The 18146-nt window shown below is 43.7% G+C and overlaps 3 protein-coding genes across 8 annotated transcripts in view; all 3 read right to left on the reverse strand.

Moving 5' to 3' along the window:
• The window catches only part of igf1ra (insulin-like growth factor 1a receptor), a 56871-nt gene extending 48600 nt beyond the window's left edge, over nt 1-8271 (reverse strand). The window contains exons 1-2 of the mRNA XM_003967057.3: nt 7116-8271; nt 573-1139 (exon numbers count right to left, since the gene is read on the reverse strand). Of these exons, the coding sequence (XP_003967106.3) occupies nt 573-1139; nt 7116-7221 (673 nt within the window). The 5' untranslated portion in view covers nt 7222-8271. The remainder of the gene's footprint in view (nt 1-572; nt 1140-7115) is intronic.
• A 1873-nt stretch (nt 8272-10144) lies between these two features.
• On the reverse strand, nt 10145-12875 carry cfap161 (cilia and flagella associated protein 161). Its single transcript, XM_003967073.3, has 8 exons — nt 12553-12875; nt 11817-11906; nt 11508-11722; nt 11361-11442; nt 11092-11127; nt 10880-11002; nt 10705-10778; nt 10145-10511 (listed from the first exon to the last, which is right to left on the reverse strand). Exons 1-8 carry the CDS (start codon nt 12625-12627, stop codon nt 10334-10336), a joined length of 873 nt encoding a protein of 290 aa, XP_003967122.2. The 5' UTR covers nt 12628-12875; the 3' UTR covers nt 10145-10333.
• Nucleotides 12876-13015: 140 nt separating this feature from the next.
• Nucleotides 13016-18114, reverse strand: cers3b (ceramide synthase 3b). Of its 6 annotated transcripts, none has more exons than XM_029841397.1 (12): nt 17865-18114; nt 17416-17738; nt 16547-16720; nt 16304-16421; nt 15342-15460; nt 15196-15253; nt 14838-14888; nt 14667-14759; nt 14467-14595; nt 14010-14116; nt 13783-13936; nt 13016-13684 (listed from the first exon to the last, which is right to left on the reverse strand). In XM_029841397.1, the coding sequence occupies exons 3-12, from the start codon at nt 16717-16719 to the stop codon at nt 13571-13573; spliced, it is 1116 nt and encodes a 371-aa protein (XP_029697257.1). In that variant the 5' UTR covers nt 16720; nt 17416-17738; nt 17865-18114; the 3' UTR covers nt 13016-13570. The 6 variants fall into 6 exon arrangements, with proteins under 6 accessions (XP_029697257.1, XP_029697256.1, XP_029697255.1 ...); XM_029841396.1 differs by having other exon boundaries at nt 16547-16723; XM_029841395.1 differs by having other exon boundaries at nt 16547-16723; nt 17562-17738; nt 17865-18113.
• Nucleotides 18115-18146: the final 32 nt, after the last annotated feature.

Here is an 18146-nt window from a genome sequence, read left to right on the forward strand (position 1 = left end):
TGTAACAAACATTCATAAATATAATGTACAGCACATAAATATAATGACCCTCCTCTGAACTGTTTTTTTTAAAGAAAATGTACGACCCTACTGCTGGGGCTGATGTGAAACAAGGATGACCTTCCCCCGGATTCTTCAATATGCCCCTCTTTCATAAATTGCCGTCCCTAAGGCAAATATTTAACTGACATGGTCCAGACAGGTAGACTAGCTCATTTCTTGGCAGGGCGGCTTTAACCTCCACTGAGTATGCCTTTGTAATACCTGCTGCTCTATACTGCCGCCATCCTTCAGTCCACAAATAGCCTGATCTAAAGACATAATGAACAGAGAGGAAATGTTTGCACTGGCCCATGGACAATCCTGCAGGATGACGGAAATGAAGGGAAAAGACTGGGTAGATTCATGGGATTTGTTCGCCAGTGTACAAAGTGCATCATTTCAGACTGTTTGCAAGGCTGGAAACCACCTGCTGAGATCAAAGGTCCCGTTTGTTGTAGCTTCACTGCAAAATACTGCAACGTCGTGACCTGTTTTGAAAACGTGTTTTGATAGAAAAGCTGTAAGGTTACCTTTCTGGCAATGGTTAGAGGTCCAACATCGGGCTTCGTGGTTGTCATTGAACGACGTCCTCTGACAAAGAGGCTTATCCTTAACCATTATTCCCGGGCAAACGTTATCGCACTCCTTTGGCTTCTTGTTTAAATTGATGATGTTGTTGAATTCGGCATTCATGATGAGAGACCAGTCCACCGAGTCCAGGTAACAGAGCTCAGAGTTCTTCTCGATCCGCATGGCTCCTCGGGTGATGTTCCTCAGGTTGTACAGACCGATGTCCTTGAGGTTCGGCATCTCGTAGATCACCAGGGCATAGTTGTAGAAGAGGTTGCGGCCTCGGATGACGGTCAGGCTGGGGAAAAGTGTGCTGAGACTGTCCAGGCCCGAGACACGAAACAGCAGCAGGTACTCAGTGATGACGGTCAGCTTCGGAAAGCTAAGAGAGCGGAAGAGCTCCTGGTTAATGTTCTTGGTCTTGTCGTTCATGAGGAGGATCTGCAGGAAGCCCTCCACCACCGTACAGTTCTCCAGCCGGTTTAACTCACTGATATCGTTTCGGATGTCGAAGCCCGGACTACAAACTAGGTGAAAAACAAAGAGAAAGACGATTGGTTTTTGCTCACAGGTTATTCTTAGCTGTACATAGAATCATTAATGATCAAACAGAGAACATTGAGAATATTGATAGGATTGGGAAGAAGTTTACTTGGAGGCATCAAGACATTGTGCTAAAATCAGCCGAGAAAGTAGGCAAAATAAGACCACACTTAAAGGTTGCACGGATGATCGGATGAATGTGTATAAGCCGGTGGTTGTAACACACTAATGCTACATATAGATTAGCATGCCGATTACTACTGCCAAAGATTTCAATTACATCATAATAAGCTTCTATAAGGGTATAATCCTGTTAGCCAAGATGTGGAGGCTTCTATTCAGCTGGCAACGCAAGCTATTCCCAACAACAGGCCGCTTTTATATGGATAACAGAAAACAAAACCTGTTTCCATCCATCCATCCATCCCTCCATCCATCCATCCGCTAATTCATCTGTCAAACAGAATAACTAATATCCCAGTAAATAATGGCTGATGAATAAATCAGACATTCTTCTGCAGAGGAAATAAACCTGACTGGAATGTTCGGAAGCCATAAAGACGTCATTTATTAGTGATGACATTTACTCTCTTTCTAATCATGTCTATCAATTAACACACCTCCGAGTTGGCACCAGACGATGTTCTCAGGGTCCTTTGTAAATATAAACCCATAAAGATATGTGGAAAATGTCACTACAGTCTGTTTTTATACATATCATAATGGTGGATATGTAGTAATTACTAAATAAAAGTATTAGGGAAAATATGCTCTTTTTAAAGCTAATGTTTAAGAAATTTCAGCCACCAATAATAAGTAAACTTAAAATTATTTCTCAGATCCATTTCTAAAGTTGTACTTTGCTTGTTTTCAGTAGGGCTACTTAGTATTTAACTCCTACTGCTATTTTAATACATCGGTATTTTTAAATCCAGATTTTCTCATTAACCTGTTCCCCGGTATTTACAAATACAGTCCGGCAACCGCAAGCTCAGTAGGATTTACAGTCAAAACTCCCCCCTAAAATGTCTTAACTTGCATACTTGTAAGCTAACAATTGCTAAGGCGGCGCATGATTTTGAACTTTGTGAGAGCAAACTGAAGGTTCAGAGTTGTAAACACCTCAGTATATGAGCTCCTTGGTTAAACCTGTTATGTTCTTACGGAGGCTTAGGACGCCATCGCAGTCGACAGGAATGTCACACTATACCTGTCCGATCGCACAAACAGAAAGGTTTTCAAAAAGGCACTTTGATCCCAGCCATAGCTGCCAATTATGGCCGATGGAAGGGCTCGCGATTCTAGTCCTAATGTAAACACGCTGGCAGCAGGCTGTCTCGCTTAAATGGTAAAAAGTCATAAAAGAAATCTGTCTTTGCTCCGTACGTTCTCCAAGTAAATTAACTCCACTCCTGCACAGGCCATGTTTGATGTTCTTTGTTCAAGCCGTTTTCCCCCGAAAATAGAAGTGGCATTGTCTACTGGGATGAATGAGCTATATTTGCTCCTGTCAGGGTGTTTCACTTCTCTAAATTTAGAATGGCATTGAACGCTTCAGTCGAAAAGACTATTTGCTTGCTCCAATCGACAACGATGCCCCTGGGCTCCACTTGTGAGCCATCGAACTGCATGTCTCCTTTGTTTCATTGAGAATTTTCTTCCAGCTTCTCCAGCAGCCGGAGGAGAGGGGGAGGAGGGGGCGGAGCCGCTCAAATACAAAGACTAATTTGTTTGTTAGCAAAGAGAAACTCTCGGCCCCACTTCCTGATGAGGGCATTAATAAAATCAGGAGGCATCTGGACACAGAAGTGTGTGTGTGTGGGGGGTGCAGATGAGAGATAGTGATTGTGCCGGGCGTCGCTTCACGTCGGAAGCGCACAAAAGCAGAATTGAACATGTGTTTTATGCAGCGCTGATTGTCTCGGGTGGTTTAAACTGGCCCATCTCTCTGTTTCAGAACAAAAGGAGCGAGAGAAATGAATAAAACAACCCAATTCCCTTGTCCAGCGCTCATTAGGCATGTTAAGAAGCAGGAATTCCAATCATTTTCCCGGGAAGAGCACTGGCTGGATGCAGCCTCTCACTAAGCCTCCAGGCATCTCCGCTTCTTGCCAGTCGGAGCGTTCGGCCAAAAACGCGTCAGTGCGCTTCTGACATCTCAACTTAGGTTTGCTCTTCTACCAAAACAAGGAGGAAGAAATTAATAAAGCCCAGACAACAAGGACTCAGATGCAAAAGAGGTATTTTAGCAGAGTCGGCAGCCAGATGCATGTGCCTGCGTGCACGTGGGAAGTCCCCCCCCCCCCCTCCCCCTTGCTCTTCACACTGCTGAGTAAACAGGCATATCTCCACAGTGTAAGGGGATCCATCCGCTGGTGTTTATGATTGATAAACCCTGCCCCGGCACTCCATGGAAATATCTTCACACAAAAAAACATGCACCTGCCCGTGCACGCTAAAACTTGACATTGGAGCCCCCCCCCCCCCCCCCCCCCCACCCCACCCACCCCCCTCGCTGGACTGTCAAATTAAAACCAAGATGAATGGCCCCTGTTTATATTGCCTTCACACAGAGTCGGAATCGGTAAGCATATCCGGTATGTAAATAAACGTAATCTGGGCCCGAGCTTACGGGAACATGAGATGGAAATCTGCACGCTCGGACCACATGCCTCCGTGTTTATCAGAAGGCCTCAGACCGAGCATTGTGGGAAAGCACATAATTGTATCCTTTTCCCGAACACGCAGCTGTAAACCCCAGGAAGGTTATTAGGAAGATTCCTCTGCAGGGTTGAAGAGGTCCCACATGAATCAACAATAACCAATGTGGCCATCTTATTTTTAGTAACGTTACTATTCAATTAGTACAGTTAATCAGGCTGCTAATACAAAGTCAAACAGTGCGGTCCACTTCTAGCTGTATATATTTAAATATGTTGCCAAATTGCCTTGTAAACTGTGGCCATTTTATAGAAAGTAGTATTTTATAGAGAAGAACTGAGGGATGCCATGTTCGAGACCGCAGCTACTACATCTCTACCTCTAATTCACGTTTATTCGTGACAACGTGGCTAGACATCAAAAATTTTCCACTACACTCCAGTTGTAGTGGTAACAGCCCGTCTGTGGCCCCGGGCCCTCACACCTGCCACATCAGCTCGCTCTAATCCCCAGCATACTGGAAGTCATCTGACCGGCAGCCTGTTGGGCCACTTCCCTTCAGTGGACCTGACTTCAAACACGGTGGCTCACATTTCACCAAAATACCTCAAACAGTAACGCTGCCCTCCATCAAAACAAGTGTCACACAGGCTAGCTCGCTGTCACTGACCCCCCCAGGGTAAAACACTGTTAAAGGTTTAAAACACCATGTTTGGTTTCCCACTTCAGCCGTGATCACTAAAAACAAACAAGCTCTATGAACTCTATGCAAGTCTGGTGGTTATATTGTATTATGAGGTTCATTTTAATCTCATAAAGCGTTTAAAGACTGAACCATCTATCTAAACCCAAAGATCGAGATCAGACATGATTTTTTTTTTTTAAAACGTGGATCCTCAAAACGGGTCCGGATCAGCGTCCGTGTCGCTGGACGGGTCAACAATCTGGTCTTCGTGAACCTGCATTATGCAGCCAACATGCAGCCATACGATGTAAAAAGCGATAAAGTGTTTAATTAAGCACCGTAAAGCTCAGCTGGCAGCCTAGAGGAGCTGGACGACACCATTCCAGTGCGCAAACTAGCCCAGTGACACACTTTCAGATCCTCACGCAGGGCGCGCACGCACAGACCTGCACAAATAACACGCGCGCACACAAAGCACACGAAAGCTCCTCGCCATGATCCTGCAAAACTTGCTCAGAAATGACCCCCTTGCACACACACACACACACACACACACACACACACACACACACACACACCACCCCAGCAGCTCCTCCCCCGCTACCGACGCGTCCGTCTGCAGGAATGTTCCGTTTCAACCCCCCAGTGAGAAAGAGTTCTGCACTGTCTCAAACACGCTTTCAGCGTGAAAGCCGGGGGAGGGCGCCTGATTATTTGTCAGTTTGCTTTTCCTCGAGCAACTCGCCTATTTTCTTTTCTCATAAATAACAGAACAGGAACGCAGGTGCGGCTGCGGCGGCTCCTGTGGCATCGTGGCCGCCCGCGCGTCTCAGCGCTCGAAGCGCATCCGCGTGCGCCCGCCTTAAAACGGACGACGGAGCAATAAAAGCGATTTACAAACTTTTCCAATTAACAAAACCCGGCCCAACCGTATTTTTACGCACACTCGTTCCAAGCAGCGGCTCCCTTTCTCCCTTTATCTCAGACCGGGGGGCGCCATCACATGGAAATTCAAAGGAAATCACTGAAGGGGCTTTTTTTTTTTTACCATTACAAAGTGCATTTCGCAGCGATAAAAATATTAAGTTTAAACCTGTTCATTTCACGGAATTGTGATTTATTAAGCGTTTTAGTCAAATCACCATCCTCCCAATAACCCGGCGACAGGCCCCTCGCTGTTTGAATATTCACGACTGTCTCTCTCAGGATCTCTTTGTTCTGGAAGTGTTGATGTATTAAACACCGCAGCGCGTCGCGATCTGACGGCAGCCACTCGTCTCCCAGCCCCCAGCCGCGCTCAGAAGTGTCTCAAGCTCAGGAGGGCGCAAAGAAAAAAACACCCCCACACTAGTGCGGCAGAGAGAAAAGCCTTGGAAATAAGTTTCTGTTTCTTTTTAAACATTCGCAGAGTTCCAGTTACGGGTCTCCTTCGCAATCCGAGTCACTAGACAAGCAAATTAGTCCGATAGAAGTTTTGCGCACAAATAAATGCCCACCCACCTCCGGTGGGAAGCCTAAGATGATGTAAATTTCCAAAACGAGAGGCCAAAGATAACGAGGCTTGTCAAATAAGTTGTCTCCGAACTAAAAAGATAATGATCCTGACAGACTCGGCGGCTTTAATGTATTTCACAGAAATGAACTCAAGTCAGTGGAATTAACATGCAGCAACTGGATTTCACAGAAAGACCCTGTGAAATTCAGTCACCAGAGAAATTTCCAGAGAAGTCACGCCACCCTGTAGCGCCCTATTAATCCCCAGCTCGATTTTAATACGGACCACTTTCTGTTATTTTTGGCCGCTGACAATTAGAAGACCGGAGGTCGTTTTGTGCTGTAAAAGGCAGAAATGGCACAGAAAATGGCGGCATTAACGCGTTTCTAACACTTTTTAAAGAGCGCTCCAGAAATTAAAACACTGTAAAGAACGATCACGTTTTCCATGATTCCAATGGCACATTTTCCCCAAGAAAAAGATTGTGAGCTTAAAGTATCACTCAGGTGAATGTAATTAGGTTTTGGTTTAGAGCCCACCGGTCACGATCTTTCTACTCAGACAAACTGTGTGACCTTTTCTCAGAGGCGGCGTTTTGCGTGAATTTAGTGGCGCCACACCACGGAACGCAAAATGGGCAGATGGTCGTAGTAACCTTCAGCATTGATCCCTGGATATCTGCCTCTGCTTTCTGGATGTCTGACGCGCAGATTATGGCGACCTGTGCCCGTTAATCCCTCCTTTATTCTTTCCTCACTTCCAAAATAAAACAACACAAATGCGTTGTTAAAAAATAAAGGGATGGGGAAAGGATGGGACTTTTTTGCGTAATTGTGATCCGACAACCACATGGTCCCCAGCTAATGTAGAAGTAGCCGTAAAAACACGCCGGTGCGCGCGCGTGTGCGTGCCGACTGGTATGCGGTGATGAATAACCATCCCGTAATATCAAAGATAATCTTGTTTTTCCCAAATAAATGTGCGCTTCTTCTCTCGGCAGTCCATTTCCTCCGATACGCACTCCTTTCTTAACCGGTCTGACAGGGTTACAAAAATGCACGTTAATGCTTCCCATTTTGGCAATTTAGACAGAAAACACGGGAATTAAAGCACGCTTACTTTCCCCACATGCGGAGAGGATGCAGATAGTGAAGACGGACAGCGTCAAACCCCAAAACAAGGTCGGGCTGCCTATTGGTGCGCCGGGGATCATCTTCTTTAACATTATTCCACCTCCCAGATTAGGAGAGCGTGAAATTAAAATGACAAAAATCAAAACAATTAAAAAAAAAAGAAAAACAGCTTTGACCAAAAAGATAATCCTGAAGGTGGGGGGGGAAATAGAGAAACGAATGCGTCCGTAGCCCTGAGAGGCTACGTTAGGATGCGTGGTGTGCCTGTCTGCTCCGATTTGGCCGAAAATACGAACACATGTGTAAAATCCTTTCAACAGTGATCTCCTTTGAAAGAAAAAAGACTAAAACGGTCTGCTATTTTCGCCGATCACAAGATACTTTGACGTAGGTTGGTATGGCACACAAGCCAGTGATTTTACTGGATAAATGATGGTAATCCCCGTCTTCAGTCTCCATCTCGTGAAAACAGCAGTGCGCATATAGTGCGAACGGGCCTGGGGATAAATGTTGTTTTGGTTTGTTGGTTTGGGTTTTTTTTTTAACAAAAAACGTTAAATCGTATTACTCTTCAATAACACCATAGTTACGCGCTCACAAGAAACCCACGCGTGAATGGCGGTGGGAGTGTGGCAAAAAAAACCACGTCCAGATCCACAGGGGTGGTGGCTGGGAGGCTGGAAAATGAATGAAAAACGCTTTTTGATCGCCTATGTCATCCAAGCAGCACGGGCTTTCGATGATCCAGTCAGCAGCATAAATCACCCGGGAGCTCGCCTTTTGATAAAAAAAAAATTCCAGCCCCGACTCTCAAAAGGAAAACACCAGACTTGTGCCACGCAACGGGTCTCCAGCTAGACGACCTCGGCTACGGTGGGAGGGAGAACGTGTCCAAGGAGTTGCCCTTTAAGAGTGTTTCTTGGTTGGCCTTTCATTCCGAGAGAGGAGCCGGGAATAAATAAGGCCGGCAAAGGAAGCTCCAGTTGCGCGCGTATCCGGAGGCTGAAAAATGCTACGCGTGGCCGTCGGTGAGCGCAGCCCTGTGGGTCCCCGCTCCTCCGTGGAATCTCTGCTGTAAACAAGAGTCGGCTTCTCTCACAGAAACACGTACGGCCACGGAGAAGGTGGCGGGGGATCGGAGTGAAAACACGGCCTGGATCAGCGCTCTGGGAACGCCACATTCCTCCCCCCCACGGATTCCGTGCATCCCTAAAACTGGCCTTTCTCTCTGCTTGAAGCAAACACAGAACAGAAAACAGGATTAGAACACCAATTATTCCGGCATATTAACGAGGAAGCTCAATTAATCACATTTTACGCGCCGGGATCGCGTCAGATCAACAACAGTCGTGCAATTTTAATTAATTCAGTTGATTTGCGATATTGTTTTAATATTTTATAATATCAATCGTGCATCCCCCCATCCTTATTTTGACATGAGATGTTCGCAAGAGCACCGTGGGAACACTGGCCACGGCAACTGTTGAATGCAGGTGCTTGCTTTCGTGAACTTGTTTGTGGGAACTAGATTTCCAGAGCTGTTAAGGATTATAGTTGCGCTGTGATGAGGCAAATGCTTCTTTGTTGTTGATGTTTGTTTTTAGAATCATTATCAATATCCTAACGGAAAAGAGTATGTTCTGATATCATCAAATATATCAGAACATTCATAAAATGTCTCTATGTGCACGTTTATATTCCATAAATTTCAAATTCAGAAGTTTCTTTAAAATGATTTCTTCGGGTTTTTCCTTTTTCTTGTTTTTTTTCTTTTAAATAAATAAATGTTCTCCGTTTGTTTACTTTGCTGCTCATCCCCTGAAGTTATGCACGTTTCTATTTTCGACGTGTTCCTAGAGAAAAGTCGACCAAAACGCGGTTCTTTCACCACTACAGAGCTTCAGCTCGCTCATTTTATTTGATAACGCAGGGAATCTCATTTGGGCCTGTCAGATAGTGTAGCTTCTCTCCGGGGACGCGAACACGCACGGGGAAGGTTGGCAGTCCATCATCCGCTTGGACAAACAGCAACTGGACTCTTTTTAATGCCAATGCTTTATCTGCTTTTTTCTGTGTTTTCAGTCATACCTCTTTTTTTGGTGGTGGTGGTGGTTGGGGAGGGGGGGTGTTTGGGTGCAGCGTTATTATCGTAGTTTTTCTGCACACAGGTGCGAAGGAAAACGCGACATGGAGCCGCTCATTCTGCGCAGGCGCGGTCTTTGGAGCGTTTCATTCATCAAATACGCAGCAGCAGCAGGGCCGTCAGTCCACATCGGACGCGTCTGTTGGCTTCATCCTCGATGCAAGTTTATTTGTCGCATCCTCGACCTCCATCTCGGCGGTCCACCGCGAAGAAGCGCAGTTTGTGGCTCCATGCGGAATTTCCCTTACGATTGACCCAACAGTTGCTCAAACCCGGAGATGAAATTTTTGGGTTAGAATCGTGAATAATTCAGGAGTCTGTGCTACTACAGTTTGAAGCGATTTATACACGACCTTCGCATCACAAGCCAACGTGAAATTTCGACTGATTTCAACTAATGAATTAGATGTTTGTGAAGTCTACTCGTGTTTGCTTCCTAAACTTGAATTGTACTACTTAAATCATATTTATTTTCATGTATTAGTGTTTTTAAATAACAAAGAACAATTATTCTTAAAAGTTTGTTTTTTCTACACTGAATTCAATAAGTAAGTAAGTTATTTATTATTATATATATTATTATTCAATAAGTTATACTTACCATTACTTGTTCACGTGTCGCCCCCTCCTGTTTCAAAATGGCCATTGCAGATGTGAACAGACCACCCTCGAGTATAAGTGGGAATTTTGTAATTCATGTCCAAAAATAAATACTTTAGAAACGTCGGTATCACAAAATTATTCCTTATGTTGAATGTAAAGACAAGTGCTCACTGCTTGTATGGTAGATGTCATATTTTTAGGTCATAATTTAGACTTTTCATGCTTTTGCAGAACTACCTGAAGTAGAAGAAACATTATAATTTTGAATAGATTTTTGGATGCTTGAAGACTTTTAATTGCACATTTTAATAGTAATCTCAATGACACTGAACACCAACACATTACAAAGTGACCCTAAATACAATGTCATCATAATAACTGCATTTTGATAATTTTAGGCCTTTTAGATTCCTTTTTTGTACAATAAAGCAGCTGCAATCCAAACATTTGTGTACAGCCTAGGTCATCTGTGTGGAGTCTGTGTTGTCAGCAGAAGCCTGTGTGTTGCTGACAAGTTCCAGCTTGTTTCCTGCAGCGTCTGACGTGCACACTATCCAGTGGTTTTCATCCTGTTCAGCTTTATGGGAATCGAAGAAGGTGTGAGCTGTTACTTCATACTCTTTCCCGTATGTGGTCCTGCAGGGACACAGATGGCACCACAAGGCTTTTAACACCACAGTGGATGCTATCAAATAGTTGACTATGTTGTGTGTTTTTCACACATTTAGACAAAAAAAGTGTGTGTTGTTTTATCATGTAAATAACACATTGATGTCAGGGTGTCAAGCCCTCAGGTTTGAGGCTGTTTCCAAAGGAAAACTGACAATACCAAAGGACTTGGTGACCCAGAGCAGCGAGGGCCTGGTTCGTCTTACAGTGTACAATCAGCACTTTCTCGTTGGCCTGAAAACAAAAGAAAGAGAGCAGATCATTTCACGAGAAACCTCAACTCAGTGGAGCTTTTTGAACACAAAGCCGTACGAGAAAACGCTGTCAAAACTTACCGGGACAGGTTGACCTTCATGCTCAAGTCTCTCCCGAGGGTCAAAGTGTGCTAATTTCCACCAAGACAGGGAGGAGTTACCAGCCTCCAAGCTCACTTCTTGCAGGCGGGACATTTGAGCACACTAAAAGCAACCGTGTGAATATGAGGCACGAGGCAACAAAAGAAACAGTGACTTGTGGCATTAAACAGCTAAAACTGGATCAGATTTACCTTCTGAAAAGTCTGAATGTCACTTGTCAAGTAAAACTGAAGGAAGAAAGAATGAAAACACAAGACGTTATGAGCAAAGTATGTTTTTTTCATTTGTAACCAAACTGTGTTTAACTGAGGATGTAGTTTGTAGTTTAACAAAACATTACATGCTATTCACTCATGACACCAATAAAGTGGCTGTGAACATCAACTGCAGCTTTATGAGTCAAACTATAGCTAGACTTGAGGGTCAAAATTAGCCAGAATATGTGTGTGCATTTATTTACTCCTCCAGCGAAGCCACTCGTGGTCTTTAAGGCGAACTTCTGATCGAAATGTAGTGCTGATCCCTCGGGACTGCCATCAACACTGCAATCACAACATTAGTACATGTGTATTGGCATGTTTACCGATGCGGTTCAGAGGGTTTGTACCTGGTAATGATGAAAGCGGTTCGTGTACAGGCCTGGACTCTCCCCGCGCTGACTCCGCAGGGGGCCTGAATGCTGGGAGCAGGACCCGTTCTCACACTGTAAATGTCTGCGTTGATGCTTACTGCACTGCGCTCCCTGGTTTCTGCTCCCACATTCATCAACATCACAACATCTCCAAAGTGCAATCTTCCGTCATTTGTGACACTGAGACTAACCTAAACACATCAGCAGACTCAGGAATCAGCACTGTTTCATCGTGTTGTGTTTAAATTACAACATTGCGTTAAAAAGGAGTGTTGATTAAATTACCGGTTTTAAAATTTGGCGTTTCAAGGAGTCTTCTCTCTGGGTAATAAGATCACCCCTCACTTTTTTCTCCAGATAGTTTTTCATTGCTTCCTGTGAAAAATCAGTGGAATAAAGGTGTGTTGAATACAAGAACTGTCTACATTACAGAGATACATAAAACAAAATACTTCAATTCAATATTATTAAAATTGCATGGCCTTTGGTATGAAATAAATACAAAAGTCAAAAAGTATTTATAATGAAGTACAACAAAATATATACTAAATAAGGTAATGTCTCCATCTAGTGGCCACATTTGGCAAACTCTTTCTGCATTATTGACAATTTTCACATATGCCAATCCAATGCCAATTCATGCTAAAAGAAATATATATATATATATAATGTGAATTTATTCAATATGGGATTTGAACATATGTTTAAGCTGTAGCTACCAAAAAGTCGATTCTTGAGAGTAAATGGTTTAGTTGAAATAATCACGTCAACATTTGATGACGTCAACATCAGCCAAAGTGGGTCATTATTTTCAGAATTTTCCACAATATACATTTTAATCACGTTTTTGTAACCAATGACAGGTAATTTGGGCTGCAACCAAAACTAATTTAATTTAAAAACCGGCTTGATGTACATTGGAAAAACTTTATCAAAACGAACCCCAAAGGTTTTAGCTAACGCTAGCACCCCCCGTTAACAGGTCGTGTAGGATAATAAACCAAATATTTTTGAAACAAACCTCTTCTAAGTAGCGCTCCTGATTCCAGTTTCCGATTTTTACGCGTGTGCGAAACAGTTTGACATTTTGATCCATTTTGATCAAAACGCAAACGTATAAAAGCGTGTGATCAGTCACTGCTTTGTATCGCTGTTTCTATGGCAACGGACGATTCTGTCACCACTTCCGGGAACCAGGAAGTAGCCGTAATACAAAAATGGTCGATGTTAAATGAATTCAGTCTCATTACTAATAATAAAAAAAATCCAATACGCTATTCTTTATACATTAATTGCTCTGAGTGTTTCAGGTTTTCTTGTAGAATTTCTATTGTTCAGTGGTTACATTATAAATTACATTGTCTGGCCGGACAGCTGGAGTCTGCCCCTCACGCAGTCATCACTCCAACATGGCTGCATGAATGTTAGAATAACTGTACAGCACTGTAAAGATGGGCTTCTGTAAAGCATTGATATTGTCTTGATTGTAATCAAAACTTTATTGAAATGTTTTGGACTGTGAAAGCTGCAGGGGTTTCAAAATAAAGGCATATCTTGATGATGATTTTCTATCATTCAAATTGCATCATCATGTATGTCACATTAGATGTTAGTGTACATTTACTTAAGAGTGTATATTAATATGTAATAGTGTTCACGTTCTTGATGACATCATCAGGTTGAAAATAATTTTAGCTGATTGATTGACTCCAAATATAGATAAATATTGGAAACAATGTGAATTGTCAATTAATATTTTGATATAACATTCTATAGACTAGAATGAACACAAAATAATGGCACAAAACATACGTTTTGCACCAATATGCTGCATCAGTCGTGCAGGCCCAGTAAATAAAAGGCGCGGTGCGCACATGTCGGACTTGACGTGTATCAAATACCTGCAAGTGAGAAACAATCCAGATTTAAACTTAACATATTGTTAATCTATGATGTCCAGTCAGTTCATATCAGGCTGCTTCATCTCCATTAATAAAATTTCCTAGAAATCTGCTCATTCCCTCCGTGGTCAGCGCGGGTCAGTGGCCGTTTGCCCGGCCTCGGATCCCAGAGCCATTTAGGTGACTCTGTCTTTTGTCGCTGGGTGGGTCACTGTCCTCCTCCTCTTCATCACTCCTGTCATCACCTTCCAGCTGCAGAATACAGGTGAGCCACAGTGGGATACGGTGAACCATAAGTATGTGCCCACTTCCTCAGACTTGTAAACACAACTACACTTGGAAACACGCACCGCGCTGAAGATGAATTTGTAAACCATTCGGGATATGAGGAACGCCCAGTAGATGTGCAGCAGCTGAAGAACCATCAGCATCACATTGAAGAAGTAATATCCAAAGAAGGGAGGATAGTGGTCCAGCGGGTACACCCAGGTACAGTGGATCAACCTACACGAGACACTCGCACGTTTGTATATCAAACCAATCAAGTTCCGCAAATCTGGCCACTTTCTGCCCTTACCAGAAAGGAAAGATGATAATTCTCGAAACCATAAAGACTACGGTAAACACCACAAACATGGCGTTGGCGGTCCGATGCCACGTGGCGTAGTTGAATACCTTTGCACCCTGGAAAACAAAAACAGGAACACTTCAGCCAAGTTTTCCTGTGACGATGCTATATTTACCACTGTGCTGAAGCTTTGCCTCTGTCAGATTCTATTCTAGTCTCTCAAGTCATTGACTGAGAGGTTTCAGAGAGGATTTACATTGAAAGATTTAATACTTTTTCCAGAACAACAGAGATTCTTCCAGAACACTTCAGCTCCAAGCAGCTACCAAACAAGACATCACATCAAGAACCTATTTGATCCCTACATGGTGATGCAAGAAGGAAAACATGGAAGGAAACTGTCAGAATAGTTATGGCCACTAACGTATGACACCAGTCACCACCAGGCAAATACATGCGTGCTGACCTCCAGCAGTATGTCGGAACAGTCATGAACTGCCATTACGAGAGTTCCGATGCGGATGTAGTTTGAAATCCAAGAGAAGCTCAGCAGAGTCAGCGTGGCAGTGTGATGAATCACCTGTTCCTTAAAGTCCTGCAAACATAACTGTTATTGTAATCGCGCAAAGACAAACCTTTTTTCCCCTTTTAAATTAGAAATCTCACCTTGCGCTTCACGTCAAACGAAAGGCTGAGGAGCAGAGACACGTAGAAGCCCATCTCCAGTATGTAGTACCAGTATTGAGATGGCAGCATGGACTACATGGACACGTGACATTTTGGTGACTCTAAGGTACACTCAACATGGCATCACATAGTTATGAGGTAAAAACCTACTTGTTTTGGGAATCCTGCCCAAACCTCCCTCAGATCATAAAGCCAAGGTTTCTACAGCCAAAAACAGGAAAAATAAACAGTCATTGAGTAAAAGTGCTCAACATGAACATTTATGTCCCTCTGCCACATTAAAGGCCACAGTGTGAAAGGTGTGAAGACACAGACAGCACTGGGAGAGAGCGAGAAAGATTTTTTTTCTAGCAGCGTACAGCCAAATTACACCCACAGTATGGATCTAAATGAAAGAAGAGAAAAGAATAAGATGTGTACTGGACAAGAAAGAAGAGATTTACAGTGGAAAACCTCACACCTGGGACAAACCTGCCACAAAAGGAGACAAAATGGCAAAGCTACTTACATCGTACAGAGCTACGGCTCCATAGATAAATGCAAACATATAAAACATACATCTCCAGCTGTTGACAGACAAGAACAGCAATGTCACTCATTTCGGTGTGTTTGTATAGGCGTATGATTAAATCATCCAGATGTAGACAAACACACCTGGCTTCACAAAACCTCTTGCGGAGCCCTGGACGGTCCTGGTTCCGCCTCCTCCTGAACCAGACTTGAATTCTCCTCTCTGACCAGCTGGTCTTCTTGCATAAAGACCTCACATCAGCCTGAAACACAGGGTAGATTAACATTTAACTTTTGTTCCCTGTTTTAAACAGAAATTATTCAGGGTGTTATTTCATAAATAGTCGTCCCCCCCCCCCCCCCCCCCCCCCCCCCCCCCCCACACACACACACACACACTCCACCCACCCGCCTCAATAAGCAGTTTTCTATTTTTAATGCCACAAGACGGCAGGTCACGCTCAAAAGAAGGATGGATGCGCGCCATGTCCTCAACTGATGGACAAAAGTGCTGTACCCATTTATCACCACTAGGGTGCGCTTAAGCATCAAGGCAAAACGACAGGTTTACCCTGCACTGTCAATAACATATTTCATTCAGTGGCCACAGATCATTTTATACACTTATGCTATATTAAACATAAAATCCAAGTTTACAGAAAAGCTCCATATTGCCCAACAGGCTGCAGATGAATTAGTCCTACCTCCATCATTGCTGTATATTATCTTTGAAAGCCATAAATATCTTTCTTTCCCCCCACAGTGGTGGTTTCTATTGTTCTTATCACTACGTCTGAGTTGTTTGAATTAATTCTTTGACAACATAAAAATGGGTAAGGTGTGGCATACTGTTTTTGACCCCGCAGATTGGAGCACAAACAGCACCTGGGTGCAGTGGCTTTACTAATTCTATTTACAATGTGATTAAATGGCATCAATCTTTATTTTACAGCAGTGGAAAGATCTAAGAATTAAGCTGGCATTAAAAAATGATTAAAAGACAATATATTCCAAACACCGCACAATAGTTGTTGCTAAATATTGCCACATACTCCCAATATGTGAAAAAGCTGATTCTATTATAAGTATTTGTGTTTTTGACATACTTGTGATGGAGCCTTGGCCTGGTTGCGGAAGTAGTTTTCTAACAGCGAGTTTGGTTCCACTGTGAGACGTAACCTGTCCTTAATTCCCCAAACATCTGCCAGCGGTGTCGCCAGGTACCTACAACACAGTGGCAGCAGTCAGTTCATGTCAGTGTTTCAGACACAGATGTGTGTAATATCCTGTGTTTATAAAACAGTGCAATTGAGGGATCTCTGGCTCAAGGGCACGTGTTTAGGTCTCACCTCTCGAACAGGTATCGGACCAGAAGCATGCAGAGGGCGCAGGGCAGGGCAGAGAAAAGGTGGGAGCCTTTAGCATAGATGCGACCTTCACTGTCCTCCAGGTCAGACCAGGAGACGTTCACTGGGAGCCACAGACGCTCCCACCATAGCCACTCACTGACTGTTTGCAACATGCTGCTGGGAACACACACACACACACACACACACGCATCTTAAAGTGGACTTTGACAGAGATGATGATGATGTCACAAATAACTGGAGATAACTGTCAAATATCAACCACTTCCTGAGGGAGAGAGCATTAGCTCATTTACCATGTCCTACATTTGATATGCATGAATTAGAAGTGCTTTTTTTTGCATTCACTCTTTTTATTTGTATTCTTTTCTTTTTTCCAGTTGTAACTTGAAACCACAACCAGCATCACTGAAACAGGACAGACTCTCCGTTACTGTGGCAGCCAAACCAGTTTTCTTATAAAGCAAACTGCACACTTTTAACAGCAACCTGGGCTCTGGGCAACAGTGAATGGCCACGTATTCAGTTGCTTCCAGTAATTCGCAATGGCTCACTGTACAATCGCTCTGTCAATGTGCGGACATGCGGAAGGATGTGGGTAGAATGGGAAAGGAGAACTGCGATGCATGTCAAAGGGCAAGAAAATAACGAAAGGTGGAGACTAATACATTGAGGTAAAGTCCCTTTTTCTAGTGGACTCTGCCCACTACAGAGTGTGTACAGGGTGGATAAGGGTAGGTTATTTGTTAATATAAAACAAACTTGTGTAAACACAGAGAAGTACTAGGAATTAATATGTGGATAACATTAGCTTGGTGAATTAGACAGCATGAGGGAAAGAGCGTACCTACCTGCAGGCACCAACAGAGGAGTAGAAGCGGATGTGGATATGAAAACAGAGGGTGTAACAAAGTGTGAAGCTTCACTTCTAAATCCAGTTCAGCCCTTCAGTGGACATCAGAGAGAGTACATCTTTGATCTCTCCATGTATACTCACACAGGAGGTGACCTTTAGAATGTCCAGCAGTTGTTTTCCAGGCAGATTTCCTTCTGAGTCAAATCTCTTACTCCACCTCATGTACTGCACTTATCCGCTAGAGATAACAGCTCTCTTAGATCACTATTGTCCCTCATTGAGCTGCCGAGGAGCCATTCTTCAAAGCCTGCATAGCAACTTTAAAACAAAGGTAAATATTTACTGTGAGCTAATGCTTTTCCTCATCTACATTTCGTTCTTAACTCTATGTGTGTGTGTGTGTGGCTCCAGTAAACATGCTGAATTTAATGTGTGGTCGCTCACCTGGATAGAACGAATGGGATCCTTCCCCCCTCCCACTGTGCTGTTGTGAACACACCCTTGTAGCCACAGCTAGGTCTTTATGGTAGGCTCAGCTCAACAGTGGAGGCCCCTGAGCGAGGTCTGCATTGTCATTTGGGAGCGGTGGCGCTTTCTGGATGTGATCCCTCACCTGCAAGAATACCCTTGGAATGTTTGGGAAGCTCCACAAAGACTCCATTCACTGGTGGGGCAGGGAGGGGGGGAGATGTGAGGGGGAGGAGCTTGAGCAGGATATGGACAGAG

This window comes from Takifugu rubripes, chromosome 9 (assembly GCF_901000725.2).
Source record: "Takifugu rubripes chromosome 9, fTakRub1.2, whole genome shotgun sequence".
Classification (NCBI taxonomy): domain Eukaryota; kingdom Metazoa; phylum Chordata; class Actinopteri; order Tetraodontiformes; family Tetraodontidae; genus Takifugu; species Takifugu rubripes.

What these genes read in the sequence shown, in the direction of transcription:
- cfap161 (XM_003967073.3), bottom strand. Translation starts at nt 12,627, where the DNA reads ATGGATCAAAATGTCAAACTGTTTCGCACACGCGTAAAAATCGGAAAC. An exon ending in ATGAAGGTCAACCTGTCCCG is followed by an intron (nt 10,779 to 10,879) that starts GTAAGTTTTGAC and finishes TTTTGTTTTCAG; the next exon opens with GCCAACGAGAAAGTGCTGAT. An exon ending in CTGGGTCACCAAGTCCTTTG is followed by an intron (nt 10,512 to 10,704) that starts GTATTGTCAGTT and finishes GTGTCCCTGCAG; the next exon opens with GACCACATACGGGAAAGAGT.
- cers3b (XM_029841399.1), bottom strand. Translation starts at nt 16,719, where the DNA reads ATGTTGCAAACAGTCAGTGAGTGGCTATGGTGGGAGCGTCTGTGGCTC. An exon ending in GAGCCGTAGCTCTGTACGAT is followed by an intron (nt 14,889 to 15,195) that starts GTAAGTAGCTTT and finishes TTTTGGCTGTAG; the next exon opens with AAACCTTGGCTTTATGATCT. An exon ending in GTTCCGACATACTGCTGGAG is followed by an intron (nt 14,117 to 14,466) that starts GTCAGCACGCAT and finishes TTTGTTTTCCAG; the next exon opens with GGTGCAAAGGTATTCAACTA.